This window comes from Micromesistius poutassou (assembly GCF_964030765.1).
Source record: "Micromesistius poutassou genome assembly, chromosome: 19".
NCBI lineage: Eukaryota > Metazoa > Chordata > Actinopteri > Gadiformes > Gadidae > Micromesistius > Micromesistius poutassou.
The window spans coordinates 2,264,233-2,288,818 of NC_140289.1; the positions used below are offsets into that span (position 1 = coordinate 2,264,233).

Sequence of the window (24,586 nt, forward strand, 5' to 3'; positions counted from 1 at the left end):
TTCCATTTCTCTGTTTGTTTATTTTTTTCCTCTGTAAAGCACTTTGAGTAAAGGAAAAGCGCTATACAAATCGTATGTATTATTAATAGAATGATAATGAGAAGAAGAAGAAGATGACTAATATTATTATTATCATGTCTTTAGAGTGCAGCCTTGCATGGCCGTCCACCAGCAGAACGTACCTGTGACTGTACAGCTGGTGCGACGAGTTGAACACCTCGAACTGGGCGACGTAGTCGACGCCGGGGGAGCTTTCAATGGTCCTCTACGTACAGCAGAGCGGGAGAACATCTGCTCATCGGCGGCCCTCAGATCAACGCCAATCTTAAAATGATTAACGTGTTCTTATGCACACACACACACACAGTGTGCCAAGGTGCCTACCCGGAGATTTGGCAGGAAGGTGATCTGAGTGGATCCTCCCCCAAGATCCAGGATTCCCACGGTGTTTTGAGTGTTTGCGTGCAGGTGACCTAGAAAAAGATCAACTTTTTTTACCGTGTCCCTATACACGGTGGGGGGGGGGGGGGGGGGGGGTCGAGTTAGAGACACACTCTGATCTTGTGGAGATACGGCACCTGCGCTGTTTGAACTAGGTTTGAAAGGAAAGAGAAATATAGGGGGGAAAAGCGCAGACAGGCGCCACTGTATCTATTAGTCCTTTCAGTGGGTTTTTTACAAGGATGCCAGAATTCACAATATGGCGGGACTCACTTTGATGCCTCGCGGGATAGGACGGTGGAATGTGCCAAGCGTCGAGAATTACCTTTATAGACATGCACAGGTATTGATCGTATAATTTATCTCGTCTCTTTTATGTTGTTTGGGAGGGATAAAAATTATCTGTACTGGCAGGTGCCCACGAGTGGGAAGTGAACAGAATCAGAAAGTGAGGAAAATCAATCGGTGTCTGTGCATCTGCAATTGTAATAGATCAGCCAGACTTGGCCCTTGCCAACGGCCTCGCCAACGGTTATATTTCATGCTGTATTTATTCAAGGCATAAACAGCACCGTACACAATATAAACTCTCTAGATTGAGGGATACCAACATTTTCTGTCCTCCCATAATGTTCAGCAGGCAAGATAAAGCATTTGGTCAACGTTTCCGTTTGGAAGTCAAACGCCCGTCTGGTTTGTTGTATATTTTAAGAACACACATCCCAAATCAAATCAAATCAATCAAATCAAATCAATTGTTATTTGCCGTGTGATAAATGTAATTAATTGAGGTAACAACAATTGATTAAAAGATGCCAGTTATGATCTAATGCTATCCTTGATGCAAACATTAGATCTGACAAGATACAAACATTTTGCCAAAGTCTCTTCTTAACGTGTCTTTTCTTTTTATGATCTGGTCGTCTTTGGCTGCCAAATGTTTACGGGTTTGTTTCGTTTGATATCTTTTAATCAGCTCGTTCTCCATGGCTTGGCAGAACCTTATTTGTTAATATGGAAATGTGCACTCAAAATCGAAATCCTTGTGCTTCAGGGGAGGGCTTGCCATGCATTAATACATCGGGGTAGCCAGCCAAAACTCCCAATGTTCATGTGTCCCATCTATCTGATGGTTATTCCACAACAGAATGTACCAGTGTAGCAGAAAATCTGTGTTTGGAGAGCGTGGTGGCAGGCAGGGACCAGTCTTTTTTTTTTTTAAAACCCACCTGTCAGAAAGTTGACGGTGATCCAGGCCAGCACTCCTATTGCACGAGAGCAGAGCAAAACAAACAGAGTCGACGTGATTTCAGGATGAACACACACAAGCACGTCGCCGTCACCCTAAGCCAGTGAACCTGAACACCGTCTTGAGTATAATAATTACAGTGTACAACGCGAGAGCCCTTGAACAAGCGCAGACACTCGACCTCGCAGAAATGTTTCAGAAAAAGCGCTGACAAATAAATTACACTGTGGCACAACCCCCCTCCGAAAAAGACATAATTACAGCCCTGAGTGGGTCATCACAACACCGCCGCAGGGCCAACACACTCCCAGCTTCTTCCCTTAATCGTTATGCCGAGAGAACGCAATAATCCCCCCCCCCCCGCCCCCTGCGGTTTCCGTGAAATCCGTCTTGGGTAAACAGGCAGGAATGGAATTGCGTAGCGCTGGGTGAAAATGGAAGGGAGAGACAAAGTCCCAAATGGGTGGAGTGGGTGGGAGGGAAGGGGGGGGGTGGCGGGGGGGGAGAGAGACTGCACCTTCACTGGTGCCGTCCATCACGCCCACGCCGTCACCCGGCAACAGGAACGGAGAGTCCTCCAGCACGTCTTCCACCTGGAGGGGGACGACCAACGCACGGTGCAAAGCTCAGGGCTGGTCGGCGACCCGCTGAAGGGGATCTGGGTTTGAGCCCCGATGTCCGCCCGACCAGTCTGCTAGGACGGTGCCTTCACGTGCTATGGAGATTATGGTAAATACCGAAAGCCGACGGGAAAATTGCACATGCATACCCCCTCGCATAGAATATTTTGATACACGAGCTGCCGAGATGAGATAACCTTTGACCTTTAAAAAAAAAAAAAAAAAAATACTATTCATGATCTATAAAATATGCCGCGTACTATTTACCGTTTGTGTTTTGATGAAGCCTCTTCTTGCTGTAGCCGATGAATTAGGCAGTCTAAAATTGTTTTACCCAATTAACAGGTCAGGATCTGTGGGTCCGCCATGCTTCATTTCACTACGACAACAAAAGCACTAACGCACTCGTAATTTCCAGTTCACAAATGGAAAGGCTCCTCTTTTCCATAGCATGTGAAGGCAGCATGGGGGTCTGCTGATCGACATGTCCCTCAACCCCCATCGTCTCCTTAATAACCTCTTCATCTCTCCTTAATTAATAACATGTATCTGGAATTCACTGTCGTTGGCTTTGGATAAGTGTCTGCTTTGGCTGGCTAAGTAGTAAAGAGGGGGCGAGGGGGTGGGAGGAGAATGCTGGTAAGTGCTAGTATGAAAACGGAGGAAACGAAGAAGAAGTGATGTGAGGAGAGATGTGTAAGAGGGGAGGGTGGGTTAAGCCTTATCGTATGTCATCTTTGATTAGTTATCGCTAATGCTAGCCCCGACCGATGTGTCTCTTCTTCACCAGGGAGGATTAATTATAATTCTCCCGTGCAGAGATGATATATATTAAAAAGTACCTCTCATCTCCCATGATGCCCCCAGGGCCCCGCCCTTTTGGAGCCCCAGTTCCCCCTCGGCGCGCTGCCAGCCTTCTCCTCCACTCCGCTCTCCCTCCGCCCCCGCTACCATCACCGACGCTCTCCCTAACTCCTACCTCAGAAGAAGCTGTCAGAACGATTCAGACAGACTCTCTCCTGCTCTCCTCCTCCTCCTCCTCCTCCTCCTCCTCCACTCCCCACGCTCGGCTGAGCACCAGCACTCCCCTCGTCTCTGGTTCTCCCCCCCGCTAACACAGCGAGACGCGGCGGGGCGGCCCCGGTTCCATCGGCCTTGGCTAACTGTACTACCTGCTCCAGGAGCGCCTGGGCTTTCTCGGGGGCCAGGAGACGCAGGCCGGCCGTGGCCCTCAGGATCACCGGGGTCCTCTTCCACTCCAGCCGAGGGACCGTCTTCTTGGCCACCTTCAGCAGCATCTTCACCGTGCGGGCGGCCTGCTCGGCCCCCGCGCGCCGTTCACATGATAAGTTTGGTTAACATGAGGATATCTTTTGGTTAAGATGTGGATACCGTTTGGCTACAACGTAGATAGCTTTTGGTGTAAATGTGGACATCTTTTGGTTCGAATGTGGATATCTTTTGTCATAATGTGGATTCCTTTTGGTTAATATGAGGATGGCTTTTGGTTAAAATGTGGATCCATTTGGTTAAAATGTGGACACCTTTCTGTTAAAATGGAGATATATTTGGTAAGAACTGTTGTAAACATTGGTAAATGCAGCAGAATACATCTGTCCATATTTTGGAAAAAAATATGTAGTGAAAGAGAAAACTTGGGTTGTTTTGTAGATTTTGATGGAAACATAAACACTGACGGTATAACGTGTTTGTCGATACTTTATACTGCCCTTCAAACTTTTTTTTTTACTTGAAACTCACTAATGTATTCTCCCTGGCAAACCATTTTTTCAATCATCAAAGCATGTTTCTTTGCACTGCGTAGCGGCAGCGGGCTCTTTATTTTGTCTGTATTATTTCAGATCAATAGTATCGACCGCATTTGACGAACCACTCACCGTTTCTGGAGAGTCAGCATAAGCGGACAGGCCCGGTTTTATGGAATGGAACATCTCGTTGTCCAACACAGGCAGCGCTTGTGGAGCGAAGCACAAAGAGTAAAAAAAAAACCTGTAATTTTCGACATATGCTCTCTAGGAATAAAATTAGCAGTTTCTACAGAGGTGTCGGATGGCGGCAAGAGGGAGCGTGCGAGAGAGACAGTGTGAGAGAGTGAGTGTGAGAGAAGATGAAAAAGTGACAAAAGAATTTTTTCGAAAACCTCCCCGAAAGGCAAACGCCTGCCAATTAGTGGCGCCATTCTCCTGTCTCCTCCGGTGCTGCGTTGGCTAAGTGTTGTGGAGGGACTCGCGTCCTTGTTGCTCTCTCCGTCTACTCCGTCTCATCATCACGCTGTTGTGTGCTTTAGCTCAAAGTCAGAGCGTCGCGGCTCCCGACTCCGGGCCCTGTCGCTGCCGCTCACAGATACGATGAACTAGAACAATGTGACGCAACGTGTCCACAAAGGAAGACCCAGCCGAAACGAGAACAACAGCCCGTTGTCTTGTTTTAGTCAACACATTTATTTTTTAATTAAGTTTGTGGAAGAGTGGCGGCAGGCCTTCTTGCGCCTTGCTTGATGGGAGGTGTGGACGTGGATGCCGGCCTACCAGGGTCCTGCTGGGTGAAGGTGTGGACGTGGACAGGGGGCCTACCTACCAGGGTCCTGCTGGGTGAAGGTGTGGACGTGGACAGGGGGCCTACCTACCAGGGTCCTGCTGGGTGAAGGTGTGGACGTGGATGGGATGTCTACCTACCAGTGTCCTGCTGGATGAAGGTGTGGACGTGGATGGGATGTCTACCTACCAGTGTCCTGCTGGATGAAGGTGTGGACGTGGATGGGATGTCTACCTACCAGGGTCCTGCTGGGTGAAGGTGTGGACGTGGATAGGGGGCCTACCTACCTGTGTCCTGCTGGATGAAGGTGTAGACGTGGATGCGGGTGCCCGTGCTGCCCGCGTCGAACATCACGCCGTAGAAGATGCGGCTGGAGTTGGCCGGTCGGCTCAGGCCCAGGAGGAAGCCGGCGGCGCTGCCGTAGGCGTTGTCCGGGCCGGAGGTCCGTCCGGTCTGGGCGTGAAGCGGCCCCGCCAGCAGCAGCACCAGCACCAGCACCAGCAGGGACAGCGTTGGCGCGGCGACGGCCCTCATCCTCGCGCCCGGCGTCCCGCGGGAGGCGACACGCGGTTCAGTTCCTGGCGCCGCGGTGCCTCCGTGGTGGTGGTGTTAAGAGCTGTGTCGGACACACCTATGAGCTTCCACACCACACACGCCTGAGAGCTTCCACACCTCACACACCTGGGAGCGTCCACACCTCACACACCTGGGAGCGTCCACACCTCACACACCTGGGAGCGTCCACACTGAGTGTACACTTGTTGTGGTGCACACGGCTAGGTTTCCAATGGGGCGGAGCTAACACACACACACACACACACACATGCACGCACACGCGCACACACACACACACACACAGGGAGGTAATAGGGAGTAATTATGTTCAGGTCAATACCACACAGCTATCCCGGGCACGCCCTTTGTAGTCGTTCTAGCCAACCACGGTAAACTACTTCACTACAATCTGCTGAGGGAGGCACAAACATGATGACCCCATCAGGACTCAGCATGCTCTCGTTTCAGTCTCTCACTGTAATCTATAATTGACGGGGAATTATTCATTGAAATTTTTCAATGAACCTTGTTCATATCATTACTAATATATGCTAAAGCCCTTTGTATACATTATACTTTACATCTAGAGATACATCCCTTCCACTTGTCTCTCTATTTTAAAAGGTGTTGAGGTAGTTTGCATTTGCATTGCCACGGTAATCACGGAGTCTGGTGCTGGGCCCAGGCCAATCTACTGACTCCTTTGTATTGTAAATTTCTTTGGCTTGCAGCCTTGCAGACATAGCCATTCTACTTCCTAGAATATTGCAGGTTAATTCACTCTGGCCACGGCTGACTTCAGCCCTGGCCAATCCCAAACTCTCCACAATGCTCACTCCCCCTCACTCTTTTACCCTTTGTTGTTAGTGGCCACAATGTGAATGTTTCCTATGTCATGTCCACCCATTGTGTCACTGAATGCATGCTTGGTGAATTGCTGCCTGTAGCTTCCCATGATCATTCCCAAAAAATCGAATATTTTTGAAGTGTCCTAAAAATAAGTTATTCTTCATGAATAAGTTTAGGCTAATGATAATAACAAACACTAAATCATTTTTAACCTACAGCCCAATCTACATGTAGGCATAAAGAGAGATGCCCCTCCCAGCTAATCACTGACCAAGCATCAAAGAAAATCACTGTCAATCGCTTCATAAAAATATGCTGCTAAATTAATAATAGTTGCACTCAGCAATCATTTTGCTTCCAAGTCCATCCAGCCAGACACTAATTGAGGAGGGCATACGTTAAGTGACTTTTATGGATGAGGAACCGTTGCAATTCAAGGTTTGATATTAATACAATATAGTTCATTTAGCTGACAGAAGATTTGTATTTAGTCAGGGCTTGCTGTTAAACACGCCCTACAAGAGAGCAGGCTTCAGCAGATCAGAGAGGTAAACCAGAGCATCATGCTTATTTTCTGAGACTTGTTGTAATGGTGAGATCATATCAGTATGATCTCACCATAACAACAAGCTTATGTCGTCAACCACTTTAACAAGATCCCACTGGTTTAGTTGGTGCTGGTAGACCAAGATATGGAACAACAATTGCATAGCTTTCCAGAACACAAAAGGCATAAGAGCTCATTTGCTTATTAGTGGGAAAAACGTTGCTTAAATGAGCTGAAAGAGTAGAACGGTACAGCCCCTGTTTGAAGTAACTTGCTCTAACTCGCTGGAGCCTATTGCCCTGAAGACATAATTTCGGGCGCCAGGCGATCAGCGCTGAATAATGACTTTGATTTAGAAGTTGCGTAATAGAAGTTTGCTACCGCCTAATGCGAGGCAATCGAGCCGGAACGCGTTGCGTGCCTGTCATAAGGACACTCCAATGGAAGGCGTTATCATGTGCATTGCCTAATTACAATATACTTAATTAACTAGACTAAACTATATCCCAATTAGATCATGTTCGAGAGGGACTATGCGGAGTAAGGATTGTGCTCTTCACTGCGGCATGATGAAAATAGAAAAAAAAAAAAAAAAAACTCTTGCCTAACCGTAATGATAAGACTTTCCAAAAAGGGAGATCCTTATGAGAAAACGCAGAGGTCAGTCCACTACTGGACTTATATAGTGCAATCAATAAAAGCATTCAAGAGAACCACTTACACAATGCCAGACACTGTGTATGCTGTGGCTTTTCTATTCGTACGACAGTAACGATTATTGCTGTTCTTTGTGATTTTTATATGGTCACTTTATTCTTTATATGGTCACTTTATTTCTTTTTTCTGCTTAGTTTGAACCAAGGAATCAAACCTTGCTATGCTCATAAACAGCAGGCCGTCTATCCATTACAGAGCTGCCAACTCTCACGGTTTCACCGTGTGACACACGCTTTTGCCTGTTTACACACGCCACACATCCACATCCACTTCTCAGATTAAACTCCTTTCGATTGTAGAATATTAGCTGAAAGCCGGTGTGTGTGTTTGAGAGTAAATCTATTTTTACTCTCCATGAAACATTATGCAGTAACCACTGAAACCCATGAAACGTTATGTTGTAGCCACAGCAACCCATGAAACAGTATGTAGTAGTCACAGACTAACGTTAACTAATAGCCCATAGACCGTGTGTCTATGACAACAATAGCTTAGCTTCAACAAACTTTGAAGCGCTTTTGTCGGCGAAACCCCCCTAAACACACACACACACGGTATGTGGGTACATAAGAAAGTTCGAGATCATAACTAAAAACGTATAACATATGAATGTTGTGAACAGAATGGGTGTGTTTGCAGAGTTTGTCAGCGTTACCATGACCAGAGGGGTGTTCCAAGAACGGAGGTTTAACAAACACAGAGTTAACGCTGAACTCTAGGTTGTCCGATCCTGTGCCGACTAACCCAGAGCTGTCTGTTCCACAGCACCGGTTATGAATTAGTTCAATCAACACGGGGTTGGTTAACACAGGGTTGTGCGCGTTCACGGCAAACCTATAAAGACGTGATGTATGGATCATGGAAATCCTGATCAAAATGGCGAAACGGGCCGCATATTTTACCGATCAAGGTACTAATTATTATTTTTCCTCCCTCAGCAACTAAAGAATAAAAATGATGGAAGAAAAGTGTTTTTATTATTATTTTTTATTTAAATGATTTCTGCAAATGTGGTCTCGCATCCTTTGTCAGCCCTTACAAACATTTGCGAATGTGTTCCTCCTCGAGGAACGGGTAAAGTGGGGAGGCATCTCTTTGCGCAGAGTGGCTATATTGTGGAGGACGGCGCATGCAACAATTACATCGCATGCCCGTTCCGGACAAACTCTTAGTCCACGTAGGCATTGGAATCTGGACTTCAATATCCAGAATGTATTTTCAATCTTGACGCGGGTTCTGCTGTGTGCCAGGTTAAATGTTGTCTGTGGTCCAGGAGCGGGATTAGGGTACGGGGTGATGAGCGTCGGGAGGCATTGATACCCTCGATCTCCTAGGAGATCCCCATCGAATTGCCCTGCGATCAAATACAAACTTTGAGCTATCTTGCACAAGCACAACAATTATATGAGGTCTATGATATGTTAATAATGCAACGCACCCTGTTGAAATGTATTGCTCACATTGGATGTGTGCCATCAATGCACCCAATTACATTAGGAAATCCTGAAATATAACACCCAGATGAAAAGTCAACAAGGATAATTTCGGAGCCATTTGGGAACACTTAAAGTAGATAATGCTGACCTGCAAGTTGGTGAAACTCCATGAAGTTACGCAACAACCGCTTCAGCGCAAGACAGACGCACGGAGCGGCAGACGGTAGCTTTGCCTATGTGCTCAGCATCTCCTACACTGTACAAAAAGCTACCCGTCGCAAAAAAACGGAAAGCTATGCAAATTGTTTGTAGTGAACTGAGGGCAGATCCACGATTGGTAACATTTGCAATGTAGGGTTGGAGAAGGCTATTTAAATATATCAAAGAATCACATGAAAAACTATATCTCTCCAGCAAAAAGTCATCCGGAAAGGACAATATGTCGAGCCGTGGTCTAATTAATCTCTCTGTGAATTGCACAAATTATTTGCGCTCCGATATCAATAGGCGAACACGTAAAAGCTGCGATAAACGTGGGTTTAAATAGCCTACTCTGAGCAAAACCGGGTTATCTTCCAAACTTAACCTGCGCAAAACCTGCTCCGACCAGGTTTGATTGAGAGCATATGTTTCCATAGCAACTTACATGCCGTGGTCATTTTGGAACGGAAAACCTAGGGTTGCCGCTAACCCTGGGTTAACTTAGCTGGGTAAGTGATAAAACCGGCTTTGTGGAACACCCCTCAGCTCGCAGCGTGTTTGTTTTGGAGCCGCAGCTGAGCGCACAACTACGTCACTGGCGGTGACACCGCCAGTGACGGCAAGTGGAGCTTGCCTAGTCCAGCCTCTAGGGCCAGCTCCACCTCCACCTCTAGGTGGAGGTGGTTTTAATGTTTTAATGATTGATACAGTTGATAGGAGGCTGACTGTTCCCCAGAAAACTAATAAGCATCTGATTGACAAACAATGGTTAAAAAAAAATAAAAAATCCTTAATTTTAGAAGTTAAAAAAAATGATTTAAAAAAATATATATATATCTAAAAAAATAATATATACATATATATATATACATATAAAATATATATTTAAAAAAATAAAAATATATATAAAAAATTTGGCCTGCGCACGAATGTTTTTTTTTTTTACCTGCGCGCATGTGTTGTTTTTTTTACATGCGCGCATGTGTTTTATTTGACATGCGCGCAGGTCCAAAAAAATAAATAAACATTCGTGCGCAGGTCCAATTTTTTTAATATTATTTTTTATTTTTGCGTGAAGCAATTTCCGGCACAAATTGCTTCAAATAAAATAAAGTTTTTGTTCAAGCTCAGCTTAATTAAATCCAGCCATTTAAATGGTCTAATATTTATTTCAATAGATTTGTCGTAAAAGTATTCCTGAATGACCAAAGACAAAAAAGGACAAGGACGGTGTGCATTAGTTTATTCAAACATCATACTCAAAATCCAATTGCAACGCAAGTAAATCCACACAGTATCTTGCAAAATATATGGCCCTCACGTCACTCCTGCATTGATAAATCAATATCACAGTCTACCCAAGTCTCCAAGTTCAATCAAATCTAAAAACATGGCAGTAGCAACCTCCACATCAAAATCTAATTGCCATAAACCGAAGGCATCAATGTTCTACCAAGCGTTCGGATAACGATATGACAAACATTCAAATACACAGGGGACAGACAAATTCAGACAGTTTTCCGTAAAGAACAACCCTACAATTAATTTCCCTGGAGTGTTGGGCAGTGGTTTGTCAGTATTGATGAGAGTTGTTAACATATGCAAAGCTAATATCGTGCTGTCACAGTTAGTATTTTTGTGATTGCTCCAAAATTTCAAGGAAGACACGACTAACCAAAAGATTTGATCAAGACTTTTTCTCTTCATGGAATCTAATAAAACGAAAGTCACATCTGTGTAGTTACATGTACATGCTGTACATATCTTCACATATCCCCCCCCCCAGAAAGAGGTAGAAATGTAGCGTAGCTTGAATGGGGTGACACTTCAATGTGTAATACTCTCGGGTAGATAACAGAAAAATGACAGCGTCCTTCAAAGAAACTCACGTCAACCAAATAATCTTTTAAACCTCAGTACTGATGTGACATACATCAGTAATGACACAAAAAGGAACATAACCCTTCCCCTCTCTTGCTGTGGAAAGTAACTAAACCTTTAACTGTAAGGCATAGTTGTGCTGGATGTTCATCATGTTATTAGTATTGGATCATCATCATCATCATCATCATCATCATCATCATGGGCCTTTCCACTCAGGTGTTAGCGTATCGTTGGCATGGTAACGGCAGGGCTACTGACGCCGGCGTCCTCAGCCTTCCACTGCGACGTGACGGTCTTGATCTGGGTGTAGAACTGGATGCCCTGGAATGGATGCAACAACCGAATCAAGTAAACCGCTTGTTTTTAATGTGTAGTGGTGGTGTACCGTAATGACGGGAATATAGACCACGGCCCACGGCCTATATACAAATTAAGTTATGGGTGTGCGGCCTATATACACACACACACACACACACACACACACACACAAACACAAACACATACACGAGTGTGGTCTATTTACAAAAGATGTATGTCCAAAAATCGGTCTGCAACGATTTTGTTCCGCTGCGATTATGCCCTGTATTCAATACAAATACCTGTCGAAAACTTTGTGACACGATCAATATTTGCTTAAATGGTAAGCCCCCCCACCGGCACAAACAGGGTGAACGAGTTACCTACTAAAACAACCACAGGCTGCTAATTTGGCAATATTTATTTTCTACTGGTGATCAGTCATCTAGAATAGTGTATTTATTAACATATTCATTTATTCACACGCTCTTCAATAGCGCTAGTGCTGCTGTGCAATTTCATTGAAACTGCGGCTTATATACGATGCGGTCTATAGTCGCCTAATTACAGTATGGGCCTTTCGTTGGAAACGTGATCAATGTATGGTATACATACATATATTTTGTACGGTTTGTTTACCTGTTTGCCATAGAAGTTGGTGTCTCCTCTGAAGGAGCCCCTGGATCCGGTGAAGGAGAACATGGGGAGGGGGACTGGGATGGGAACATTCACTCCGATCTGCAGGACAAACAAAAAAGTACAACATGACATTATACTTTATTCCACTATAAACCATCAGGTACAACCCTATGCATCGTTAACAAAATAAAAGCGTTCCAAGAGCAGTGGTTGCTTTTATTTAGGCAAATATCAACCGCCAAAAAAGTAATAACAATCCCCCATCGGGTGAGTCCAAGCGGGGTCCAGGCCCCGAGGGTGGGGGCCCCTAGTGGTCCCCTGCGGACTACGTCACCAGGCGTGCGTTACCTGGCCCACGTCCACCTCGTGTGTGTATTTGCGGGCGGTGGCGCCGTTGTTGGTGAAGATGGCGGTGCCGTTGCCGTACGGGTTGTCGTTGATGAGCGCGATGGCCTCGTCAAGGTCGGCCGCCTCCAGGACCACCAGCACTGGGCCGAAGATCTCCTCCTTGTAGCAGGTCATCTCGGGCTGCCGGAGGAGACGGGGAACACACACACACAGAGTACTGTCAGTAATGACACAAAAGGAACAGTACCTATCCGCACCCCCTCTTTCTGTGGAAAATAACTGAACCTTTAACTGTAAGTTACTGAAAGTTCTGCTGGATGTTCACCATATTACTAGTATTTGATATGTCACACACACACACTACCTATCCGCACCCCCTCTTTCTGTGGAAAATAACTGAACCTTTAACTGTAAGTTCTGCTGGATGTTCACCATATTACTAGTATTGTCACACACACACACACACACACACACACACACACACACACACACACACACACACACACACACACACACACACACACACACACACACACACACACACACACACACACACACACACACACACACACACACACACACACCTTATGTTAGCGTATCACCTTCCCCCGAAATAAATGCTGTTATATTTATCTTTTTATCAAAATGAGTTAGAATAAAAACCATCTATCCAATGTCAGACACAAATTGCACAATGAAACAACTCCCATTAAAAAAAAGAAAGGATGCATTACCCTGAGGGCTACGAATAAGAACGCAGCTCTGCAGCTGCAGAATATTGAAATGATTTCCATACAAGTCATAGGGCAATACAGGCAACCATGGCCAGCCACTGGAAACCAGAGCAGCATCGGCACAGTTTCAGTAGAAAGGAATAAAACACTGGTGGAGAACTGCACAATATTTGCACCTTCAGTAACCACTGTCAAAGAATGATGAATTATGGACCCATAATGAATATGACCAACAGGTTAAAATAAGCAATTCTCCAAGAATGAGATACAATCCTTAACATTAGTTTACCCAAAAATTTAATTCAGAGTATTCGATTTGGGCCGGAGTGAATAATTAAAAAGAGCTCAATTTGTTTTTTAAATAACCAGCTCATGGGACTATAGAAAATGTGATTTCTAAAATGGGCTAACAGCAAAAAGATGCTGATCATTGAGGTGGGAGACCCCGACAGTTACACTGTAGTGGAGCCCGCGGAGAGCCCGCTCTGCCCACATCTCCAGAAGCAACCGGAATGTCAGGCTGACCAACCACAGTGCATAGATTTCTAAAATGTAATCACGCAAAAGGATGCTGATCATTGTGGTGGGGGACCCAGACAGTTAAACTGTAGTGGGGCCGGCGGAGAGCCCGCTATGCCCACTATGTCTCCAGAATCAACCAGAATGTCAGGCTGACCAATCACAGCACTCCACTCACTCGCCTGTCATTCTGACCGCTGCTGGATTCGTAACGTGTACAAATATAAACCTGTGTGTCAGGGATTTAAAACTTACGCCGCGGGGCCGTCAATGCCCCGATGAAAAGTAAAGTATTGAAAGCAGGCGATGAGATTCTCCCCACCTTGACGTTGCCGATGATGGTCGGCCCTACGAAGTTTCCGTTCTCGTAACCTTTGACGTTGACCGCCCTGCCGTCGAGCAGCAGGGTGGCGCCCTCGTCCACCCCGCTCTGGATCAGGGAGTTGACCCGGAGCTTGGCCTCGGGGGAGATCAGGGGCCCGACGTCGGCCCCTGGCTGGTCGCCTGCGGGACGGAAAGTGAGGAGCAGGACGTACGCGCTTAGGAGTTTCCTCTGTGATTTATTACAAAAGATATCCCTGAGACACATTCAAACCATCTTCATCATGAGATCACAAGAGATTTTTTTTTTTTTTTAGCGAGACCGAATCAAAAAAGGCTTGCATTCAAATCCCTTAAGCGGACAGACATCAAAACCTCCTAATAGTAAAAAACAAATCAAAAGAAGAACCCTGGAAAAGGAACAACCGAAAAAAAGGAGGGGTCTCCCCTGTTCCAAAAATAGGAGGCATCAGTCGGTTCTGTCTGTTACACAATCAGACGTACCTGCGTTGACGCGAAGTGCCTTGGAGCGTTCCACCAGCTCCGGCAGCCAATCGCGGGCCTCCCCCACCAGAATGGCGGTGGAGAGAGCCATACAGCGCTGGCCAGCCGCCCCGAAGGCGGCGCCCACCAGCTGGTTCAGCGTGTTCTCCTTGTTGGCGTCGGGCATCACCACACCGTGGTTTTTGGCACCCTAGAATTGAATAAATGAAACCCAAGTAGGTCACAGTCATCTCATTCATGCGTTTTGTAGAACAGCAACACAAGTAAGGAAAAAAAAAAGGCAAATCATTCTCTTTAAAGAAGTAAACACATTCTGTTCCTTCAGCATATTTTTTTAAACACTGTCTCAAGGAAATGCCAATATAAAGGAATAGAAAGAAAACAAAAAAAAGGAAGGCAAGCAAGAAGAAGATTAAATGCGTGCACAATTTTAAGCAGTTTCTTTTGCAAAGACAGTCTTGCCAACAGGGAAAAAAACATCCAAATCACACAGGAATAAGAAAGGAAGGTCTCTATGTGCAACGTGCAGGCGGTGGTCATGTGAAAACAGTAACCGCATCATGTCTCCTGTACGCATCATGTCTCCTGTACGCACCATGTTGGACTGCACCCTTTTGCCGTTGGCGGAGCCGCGCTCGTAAATGTATTCTCCGGCCTGGTTGGAGCCCACGAAGCTGATGGCCTTGATGGCCGGGTTGTCACAGATGAAGTTCACCGCTAGACCGCAACATGCAAAACAGAAAATACATAGACCAGAATGTTCCTGGTAACATAAAAAGTGAAAAAGGGGGCCCTTTTAAAAAGAAAAAAAATAATCAGATAGGCCAAGAAAGCTGCTGCTGCTTCAGCGCGCGCGCACGCGCACGCACGCACACGCACACACCCCTTATCATCTATTCCACTTTTGTGCTTATCATTTCATTAAAAAAAGATTACCTACTCATTTTCCAACACGACAGAAACCCCAAAAACCCGTTCCACTTCCAGAATACCTCCAGAGCATTACGGGATGAATAAATCAAAAGAAGAGGGCTCCTCGGTCGGCTCACCGGCGTGCTGCCCGTGGATGATGTTGAGCGTGCCGTCGGGCGCGCCGGAGTCCTGCAGCAGCTTGGCGAGGAGCATGGTGCAGCCGGGCACGCGCTCCGAGGGCTTCATCAGGTAGGTGTTGCCGCACACCATGCCCATGGGGAACATCCACAGCGGGATCATGGCGGGGAAGTTGAAGGGCGCGATGCCGGCACACACGCCGATGGGCAGGCGGTACGTGTACGTGTCCATGTCCTTGGTGATGGAGGGCAGCGTCTCGCCCAGCATCAGGGAGGTGATGCTGCAGGCGTGCTCCACCACCTCTAGGGGGCGGACAACAGCAAAGGGGGGAGGAGGGGGATCAGGAGGTTGCAGAGACACAGTGGCGGGGGGGGGGTGGGGTATATTGGCTGAACAGTGCATAAGGTCCGAAACAAAGGCTTTTAAGACTAAGTTTGGATCTCAAGAAGTTAATCATTAATGACGAAGCACGTTAGCCTTTTTTTTGTTTATCAAACGTAATCTTGCCATGGGTATTCATTGGCCAGGCTTCAACCAATGCTGGGGAGTCTTGGCATAACACAGGAGGTCACAAGTCAATAGTAATCACCTTGTAGGGGACCGACATGTGCAAAGTCTAATCTAACTTCTGCTGCATTGTTCCACATAAGCATCACAACAAACCAAAATGCAACATTTGCGTGAAAGTTCACGCTACAACTCATTCAAATAACAAGCAGCATGTTCATGAGGACAGCTGTTGGGGGTGAGGGATCAGTATTATTATGCCTTCTATGCACCAACATTACCATCTTCCTACCATCTTTTAAATGAGCAGCTGCTTTCAGAGACATCAAAGAGAAATAAAAAAATAAAAAAAACAGCAAATCTTCCCCAGACAAACTGGCCCATTTCAGTTTTTTATTTCTTCCTTTGTTATCTCGACACCCGCTTAGCCTCTTCTTCTTCACAATAGCATCCCCGCTATCAAGATCCTTTTACAAAGATGGACTCCTTTCACTTTGAGTGTTAAGGCCCATAAATTGACAAGAACCTCTGCCACAAGGTTAACTCATTCAATACTCATTAAACCACTTTCCCTCCGGAGGAGCATGGAATTGAGTGTTTACTCAAGAGCGGCTTCGGAATACCGATGAAGGCACCAAAGAGAGGGTTTTCAGGGAGCGATGTACAAAAACACCAAAACTCACACACCCGGGTCTGAGCGACAAGGCATCATAATAACCCTCTGGACACTTTAGAACCCTATGACACTTTAGAACACTCTGTGGTCTAAAGTGTCATGCTAATACTAATAATACCAATAATAGGCCACTACTTACGCAGTCCTCTGAAGACGTCCCCCTCTGCGTCGGCAAGGGTCTTTCCCTGCTCCAGGGTGATCAGCCTGGCCAGTTCTTTCTGAAAGAACACATTTGAAAAACCTGCTCAACCAGACACACGTCAAGTCTTTGTTCTGCATTCAGATGACAGGATGAACCGAGTGCATGTATCCAACTTACCTTATCCTACACAAATCCATACCGTAAATATTCCATTATGGAAAAATAAATGCCAGGTTAAATGGGGCAGGATAGTCAAGTGGTGTGGTGTGATTGACTCCCAACCAAAAGGTTCTGGATTCAAACCCCATTGCCTCCTGCCATAAGGTAGACAGCCCCGCCAGCATTCTTGAACCACATCCTAAACCCCTGAGCGGCCCCTGACCTGCATGAATGAAATGCGTCTTGGCTAAAAGCATCTGCCAAGTGACCAAACAAAGGGTACGTACGATGTTGTCCTTGATGAGCTGCTGGTAACGGAGGAAGACCTGCTGCCTGGTGAGGATGGAGGTCTCCGCCCATGGGCGGAAGGCCCTGGAGCAGGAGTCGGCCGCGGCCTGCATCTCCTCCTGGGTGGCTTTGGGCACCCGGCTCACCACCTCGTTGGTCGCCTGAGGGGGGAACCGTGACGTTGGTTACATGGGCGGTTGCGTCTGTTTACGCGATTTGTGTTCCACGTGATGCGCCACCGGTGGTAGTGGATTTGGGGACAGTAATCAAAATCGAATCCAATTTATATTAATATCGCAATCTTCATGTCACCAGTGCAAGAATCACTCGAGTGTGATTTTGTTTTAATTCCGGTAGGATTTGATCATTACTTTGGTAGAGGCAAACTCGGAATAGCAACAAGGCTGGAGAGTGCAGGAAGGCATTAACAAGCCACGGTTGAAAAAGTCTGAAGCCTTTCTGTCGTTCTCAGATTGTAAATTCCACAGAAATCCAATTATATATATTGACATTTATTTGAATTCAAGACGTTCCACTAGCTCGACCCTCGTTCATTTGTTGACCACAACAGGTAGTGTATTGTCTGGGGAATTACTTTGCTTAATTGGTATTATTTTCAAGTAGGCCTACGTGGGGGTTTAGTTCAAGTCGTACTCACGGGATTGTGAATGTCAATCCATTCTGTGGTCTGCGAGTCCACAAACTTGCCGTCTATGAACAGCTTGGTGGTGGGCTGCGGTAGGGAAATATATTACATTTAAAACCAATGTCTCATTGCATAATTGTCGTATACAACCAATGACGGAGTCAGGAATTGAACGTCTTACCACGGATGACGAGTACCACATACGACTCAGTTGGAGTGGTGTCTGCAAGGGAGATCAATGGAGTAAAGTTTAAACAAGATCAAAACAAACAGAAGTCAATTCGTTGTGTCGGGCATTGATGAGGACTCGGAGCAACATCCATGCCATGCAAAGCACGCTTTGATGTGGTTTAATTTTATAAAACATAATAAATTGTATATTCCTGCAAAGGGGGGTAATAAAACAAGACACCCAATCCCCAAGAAGACGGCTAACACTGGTTAGCCAATGGGGCTGCATGTGCGTCCGACCGAATGACAAGTGTAAAAGTAGTCGAGCATGAACCAGGGTTTAACCTTTGTGTTGAAAATCGTCCTGCTGAGTATTCCTGCCATGGCTGCTGAGTTGTGCGCTTCAGTGCTCCCTCCAAAGCCCTTGCAATGACTCAAAAGACAAGCTACAGCGAGCAGCAAACTTGAGCTAGCGGTGCAGCGGAGTCAAGCGACAGAGGACAAGACGCGGAGCCTGCGCTGCACTTTAGCCGATCTACAACCGTGACGGATCCGCCCGGCGCTGCGTGTGAACGAGCGATGGACCCGACGCATTGTTTGTGGATCTGCGAAAGCTGCGCGCAGCCACGTTCACCTTGCGTAAGCTAAAGTGGGCGAGGCAGACTCGTCTCAACAGCCAATCAATTCGCTCGCAATTAGAGCCGCCCCTGTTTTTTTTTATTTTAATGATTGTCACCTAGTAACCCCCTGTTCCGTTTTGAAAAACGTCTCCTCTTAATATTTTATCTGTTTTATTAGTAGCAGCCATATTTTTTTAACTTCATCTTTCCATGTCAGGAAAAAAAGGCAATACTCTAATAAATCGTGATAGATACATTGCACATCCAGCTCTTTTTTTAGCTGTTCATAGAGACCTGTCGGCTGGGATTTATTTACGCTTTCTTACTTGGGTCAGAAAAAGCCCCGGCGGCGAGTGACTGTTTCCATGGAAACCTACACAGGAGCCATGGAGTTCCTAGACTGGAGTTGCCATGACGTCGCGTGCTGGATCGAATCTTTAGGATACCCTCAGTATAAAGTAGGATGCATTAAAAGATACCACCAAGGCTGCACAATGGATGGATACACAATAACTTGTACTTATCAAACTTCTTCTTCCCTGCAGGAGTGCTTCACGGACAACTTCATCACAGGCAGAAAGCTGATTTTTGCAAACTGTCGCTACCTTCCAAGAATGGGCATCACCGACTTCAAAGACATGCAGGTAAGTGGAGGTTCCTCCACCCATCCGACCATGATCGACAGTAGGCTTTTGTTCTGCAGGCTACAACACGTCAGGCAACAGTGAAACCCAATGGTTTGTATCCAGTAACCCACCGTGTGAGATCCTTTGGCCTCTGTCGGTGCCAATTCTCCAAGACCTGATAACCCAATACCTCCCAAGTTACCCAGAGACCGGGGAAGTTAGATTGGGCCCGCTGGCTGGTGAACACAGAAGCTATCGGTGGTAGGCCCAAATGCATTGTATTCCTGTAGGGCCTTAATGCAAGTAGTGTGGTCCAAGGGGGTGCATTGATATTTCCAGCACACTCCACAAATCACAGACACAGGAACAACAAGACAAGTCAAATTACAAGTTAATTAGGACAAATCTTTGATTCGATTTGCCTTTTGCGGCGCGAAAGAAAACCGATAGCAGACACACAGACACAGTGGGGCAATGCTCTCACCAGTCACATGGCAAAATGTTGCCCAGCATGATTCAGACCCAGTCTGTTTGCATGCTGGGCCATATTTTTGGCAGACATAACTTATGTCAATGAGCATGTGCATGTGTTGGGGCGGCCACAGCAGAGGTCCTCTTTGGCCTGGGAAGGGAGTAGTAGATTGCTTGATGCTCAAGTACTTATGTACCTAAAGGGTTTTGGCCTGGCCTCTCTTGGAAAATAGATATTAAATATCAATGAGACTTTCACAAGGCTATATAAAGGTTTAATAATGTAAAAGAAATCTGTGTGGTGAGGGATAATCTGACCTATAAAGGTTTGGTGACAAAATGTGGTTGTCAATCAGTCAATTTTGGCACCTGATGTGCAACAGCTTCTAAAGTTGGACAAACATCAAGGTGAAAACATTTCAAAACTCCCTCTACCGTGCATCTGCTTCCTCCACACACTGCGGCAAGTTTGCCGATCCCCCTCAATAGTTGTTGCATCTCACTCTGTTTTATTTTTGCTTGTTTGCAAATCAAGCCAGTCGCCAAAAATACCTTTCACTTCCTTTCTCCGAGCCAAGAATGTCCCGCCTCCAGTGGAAACTCGTTTTCCCCAGCACTGCTAAATTGCCCACCCCCCCAGAGAATTCTGCCATTGAATAATTACTCTCCCTCTGTTTATCTAACCTCCCCTGCCCCCTGTACCCCACCCCCTGTCCCCCCGGCCAGGTCATCTCTGCCCATGTGCGCATCCTCCTGGGAACATCGGAGGTCCCCTGGAGCCAAGGCCTGACCCTGACCCCCAGGGACGATGTGGGGGCCTTCCTGGAGGTCAAGAGCCGGACGGGCCTGGGGACCAACGCCCTCACCTACGAGCACTTCCTGCAGGACCGCCGTCAGTGACGGATGGTCCCCCGCGGCACGTCAACGATAAAAACATGAAAGAAAGTCGATCCATCACGTGGCAATTAAAAGGAGGACGTCAGCGAGGAGGAGGATGGAGAGTGTTGTGATGTGTCCGTGTCTTGTCTCTCTTGACGGCTGTGACAGTCGGAGAGTCTTCGTAGTTTGTGTGTTGGTACGCATACATTACAAAGAGAGCTTGTCAGTATAACAAGGATCATTAGGGAGCCGACGGTGGCTCAGCTCATTCATCCCCTTATTCGGTTTTAATGTAAACACGACCAACAACTGTGTAGAGCAGCCGTTTCTTTTTAACTTAGTTTGCCTAAGAACCCCTTTTTCAAAGGCTCCTGCGAGTCTCAGCCTGGAGGCCCCTGCGTTTGAAATACTTTATAAAAGAACGCAGGAAATAAGTCAGCAAAGCATTGTTATGGACGACACTAGCTAGCCATCGGACCATTAAAGAGACTGAATGGTGTGTTTCTGAGGGGGACCCGCACCATCTATTTCCTCCCCCATGGATGGGCTGTAAATGTTCAAAAGCACTCGCACAATAGCTGTATGCCCATTGATCTTGAGTGTGGTGCTGGTCACCAAATTGAGCTTGAATCGATCGGGGGGGAAAAACAAATCCTAGGGGAAATTCTGCCGCTTGACAACTAACACCTATTATAAAGTGTGTGAGAAGACACTGGAGCACAGCGTGTTGCCATTGTTCTCCGGGAATACAAGAAAAGGACTGACTGCGCAGGTATCTCTCCCAGATATGCTGTGGCTGTGCGGACCTTGTAATGGACTCGGGCCATTCGTCACAGTCTTGTGTGTGCATCCGGCCCTAAAGCCAAGGCACTATATGTGTGACCCTCTCTGGTAGATTACAGTGATGCGCTTATAAGGTCCTAGATCTGTGCAATTTAGGCCAACTCTAAAGGTTTAGTATTTGAACTCTCCAAAAGGTCTTCTGTGTGTAAGAAATGCTGCACAACATCAATAAACTCATCATTTGATATCATGTCTTTGTATCGGAACTCTTTTACAATTCCCCAAAAGTTAGCGATAATGACAACAGATCGTCTCCTAAACGAGCCTTTTCCCTTCACATGGCCGTGCCTAAATGACGCCTGATTGATCCACTCTGAATCTAGGTTACTGCGATGTCGTGCAAGTAGTCGAGTTAAATCCAGCCCACATTAATAAATTATGTTTCCGGCCTGCGAGATAGAGAGCGACTGGGAGGCATCGCATCTGTCTATATATGCACAAGTGGTCTCTCTGTGCCTGGAAGAACACCGATTACCATTCCGAGCACAACACCTCTGCTCACCCGCGAAATGGAGCTCGGTCGGTGGCGGTGGCAGTGAACGAGGGGGTTGACAGCAGAGAGTCCCGCTACTTATGAGACGCCCTGGCCGTGGTTGGGGGGGGCAAGACGAGGGGTTGTGATAGTGGTGAAGGTGGGGATGTGGATGTGAAGCAGCAGCGGCGGCAGCAGCAGCAGCAGCAGCAGAAGAAGCAGCAAAACCAAAACCCTTTCAGTCAATCTGGATTAACTAACTCAGGGGCTGAGTCTGCGTCACTACAAGAGAGAGAGAGAGAGAGAGGGAGAAAGCGAGAGAGAGAGAGAGAGAGAGAGAGAGAGAGAGAGAGAGAGAGCGAAAACAACTGGTGAAAGCGATACACGGAACATCTGGGCTGCAGTAATGCGATCCCGAGTGGAGGGGACGCGCACTGAGCGAGGTGAGCCGCTGCCCGTCCGCTTCAAAGGCGTTTTCTCCTCCACCGAAGGTGCACTCGGCGGGGCGAATCCGCAGTAGAGGCGATCCTGTGCAGCTGCAGCCGCCTCGCTAAAGCCACAGGGTAGGCTACTATCCATCTATCAGGGACTTTGGTGCTCGGCATCTTCTTTTTCTTTTTTTTTTGTGGAGATCAGCGACATTAGCGCTATCTCTATCTCTTCTCGCCTGGCGATGTAATCGGAAGGGGCGGATTTGAAAACGGGTTGGATTTTTCCTCTCCTTTTTAATCTCTCTAGTTTCATTTATCCGCTGCCCATGGATTTCTCGAAGGGCACCGTCGGTTTGGAAGGCCGTCGAGAGCTGTGGTAGCGGGCGGGACACCTGAATCATCCCGAAGCGAGCCTCTGTCGGGTCCCGTTTTAGACCCCGGCTCTGCTCCGCCCAGCCGCCACAGCTCAGGACTCTGGGCGACCGTCCGGGAGGGAATTGCTTTATATTTAGCCTATACTCTCCCCCTCTGGAACCTGGATTGGATGTACCATCATCTGCCAGGTAATTCAATACTCCTGTATCTCATGTGCACACATGATGTCATCTATAGATTGTGAACTCTCTTATGGAGGGGGGGAACTGCCCTTCAGTGTTGGCTATGCGTTATGTGGGCTGGTGCTGCTGCCGCTGACGACTCGGGGCAGCAGTTCGCCGAGGAACTCTATGGGAAGCAGCTTGGGAAGGACTATAATGACTGTAGGGATGGAGAGGAGGAGGGGAGAGGGGGTGGACGGGTGGGGGTAGGGGGGGGGGGGTGGAGGGGTTAAGGCTATAAGCCACTAGCCCATGCAGGACCTGTTCCGCAAGGTCAAAAATATCCTCAATTGCTCAAGGAACGCGGACATACAGCCGTTTTATTTTTAGACCCCCTCCCTCTACCTCCGTTTAGCTGCATGTCGTTTTCTACAGGTGAAAGGGGGGGGGGGGGGGGGGGGGGCATGCATCGTGCGTTGCATGCATGTTCCCCTGTTTTTTTTTTCCCCTCCTCAGAATGGAAAAGGGGATTGATTTCAGAGACTCTATAAGCCCATGTACTGACTGGCTCGTAGGCTGCTTATCAGCCCAGGCGTGGTGCACGGGAACAAGGGGTAGGGTACAAGCCGGCTGGTGTGATGAGGTGTGCCCTGGTGACAAGTGGAATGCTCATTAAAGCTGATTAACGCTGTCAGGGTACACGTTGCTCTGCCAGCAAATGGGACACTATTAAAAAAATGTGTTTGTTAGCTAATGCAATCACATTTTCGTGTTTAGGTGCAGGTGATTGATTGCAGCCACACGGATGGAGAAAAAAAACGCTCCACGTGATTTATAGATCGTTATAACGGTCCGTGTGAGTCAGCCTACCACAACTATATGTCGTTATCTTATTGTTCTGGAGGGCTCTCTCTAGGCACCATCCCACAGCAACCGAAACCAGGCCCACACCTCTTTTTGCTGTCCCCCATGTCGTTTCGCTGGCTCCTATACATCTCTGTTAGATGGAGGCTTTACGACATGGCGTATTGCATAGATTTACAATAAAACATAGACTTGATGCTGTTGATGTTTCTGCAAAATTAGTTGGTTTTTTTTGTCCTTTGGGCCTTTGTGCTAAAGAGGTTATTGACCCAATTGTATCTCACTAACCCATTGTGACAGTGACATTTGAGACATAGAGGAAATCATTCATGCTTTTATTAAATCATGCATTCAGTTTCTAAAAGAACAACTTTGTGCAGCATCCCATGCACAGCACACAAGCACAGGCCGCACACAGACAGACCGACACACACCCACACAGGCGCACACACACCCACACACCACTCCACAAACACACACAGAGTCTGTGCATGCGTGTGTGTGTGTGTGTGTGTGTGTCTGTGTGTGCCTGTGTGTGTATGTTTGTGTGAGTGTGCACGTGTGTGTGTGTGTGTGTGTGTGTGTGTGTGTGTGTGTGTGTGTGTGTGTGTGTGTGTGTGACTGTGTGTGTGTGCACGTGTGTGTGTGTGTGTGTGTGTGTGTGTGTTTGTGTGTGCGAATCATTGTGTAGCCATATGTGTGTGCACACGTGTATGCACGCTTTGTCGTGTGTGTGTGTGTGTGTGTGTGTGTGTGTGTGTGTGTGCAGGGAGCTCAGTGCATGGCTG

The 24,586-nt window shown here is 46.9% G+C and overlaps 2 protein-coding genes and 1 pseudogene across 3 annotated transcripts in view; 1 reads left to right on the plus strand and 2 right to left on the minus strand.

Moving 5' to 3' along the window:
* LOC311364238 (ectonucleoside triphosphate diphosphohydrolase 5-like) overlaps positions 1-5,876 on the minus strand; it is a 6,329-nt pseudogene extending 453 nt beyond the window's left edge. Inside the window, exons 1-8 of the transcript XR_014684212.1 lie at positions 5,851-5,876; positions 5,154-5,547; positions 4,209-4,285; positions 3,483-3,626; positions 2,208-2,283; positions 1,671-1,706; positions 385-473; positions 183-265 (exon numbers count right to left, since the gene is read on the minus strand). The product of XR_014684212.1 is annotated as an ectonucleoside triphosphate diphosphohydrolase 5-like (transcript). The remainder of the gene's footprint in view (positions 1-182; positions 266-384; positions 474-1,670; positions 1,707-2,207; positions 2,284-3,482; positions 3,627-4,208; positions 4,286-5,153; positions 5,548-5,850) is intronic.
* Positions 5,877-10,399: 4,523 nt separating this feature from the next.
* LOC311363769 (methylmalonate-semialdehyde/malonate-semialdehyde dehydrogenase [acylating], mitochondrial-like) lies at positions 10,400-18,584 on the minus strand. Its single transcript, XM_084483742.1, has 12 exons — positions 18,402-18,584; positions 18,067-18,108; positions 17,898-17,972; positions 17,239-17,400; positions 16,790-16,868; positions 15,467-15,769; positions 15,013-15,134; positions 14,418-14,607; positions 13,915-14,096; positions 12,340-12,519; positions 11,992-12,090; positions 10,400-11,376 (listed from the first exon to the last, which is right to left on the minus strand). The coding sequence occupies exons 1-12, from the start codon at positions 18,438-18,440 to the stop codon at positions 11,275-11,277; spliced, it is 1,575 nt and encodes a 524-aa protein (XP_084339868.1). The 5' UTR covers positions 18,441-18,584; the 3' UTR covers positions 10,400-11,274.
* A 227-nt stretch (positions 18,585-18,811) lies between these two features.
* Positions 18,812-21,659, plus strand: LOC311363618 (sterile alpha motif domain-containing protein 15-like). The gene is made up of 3 exons (XM_084483573.1): positions 18,812-19,134; positions 19,222-19,320; positions 20,500-21,659. The coding sequence occupies exons 1-3, from the start codon at positions 19,042-19,044 to the stop codon at positions 20,671-20,673; spliced, it is 366 nt and encodes a 121-aa protein (XP_084339699.1). The 5' UTR covers positions 18,812-19,041; the 3' UTR covers positions 20,674-21,659.
* Positions 21,660-24,586: the final 2,927 nt, after the last annotated feature.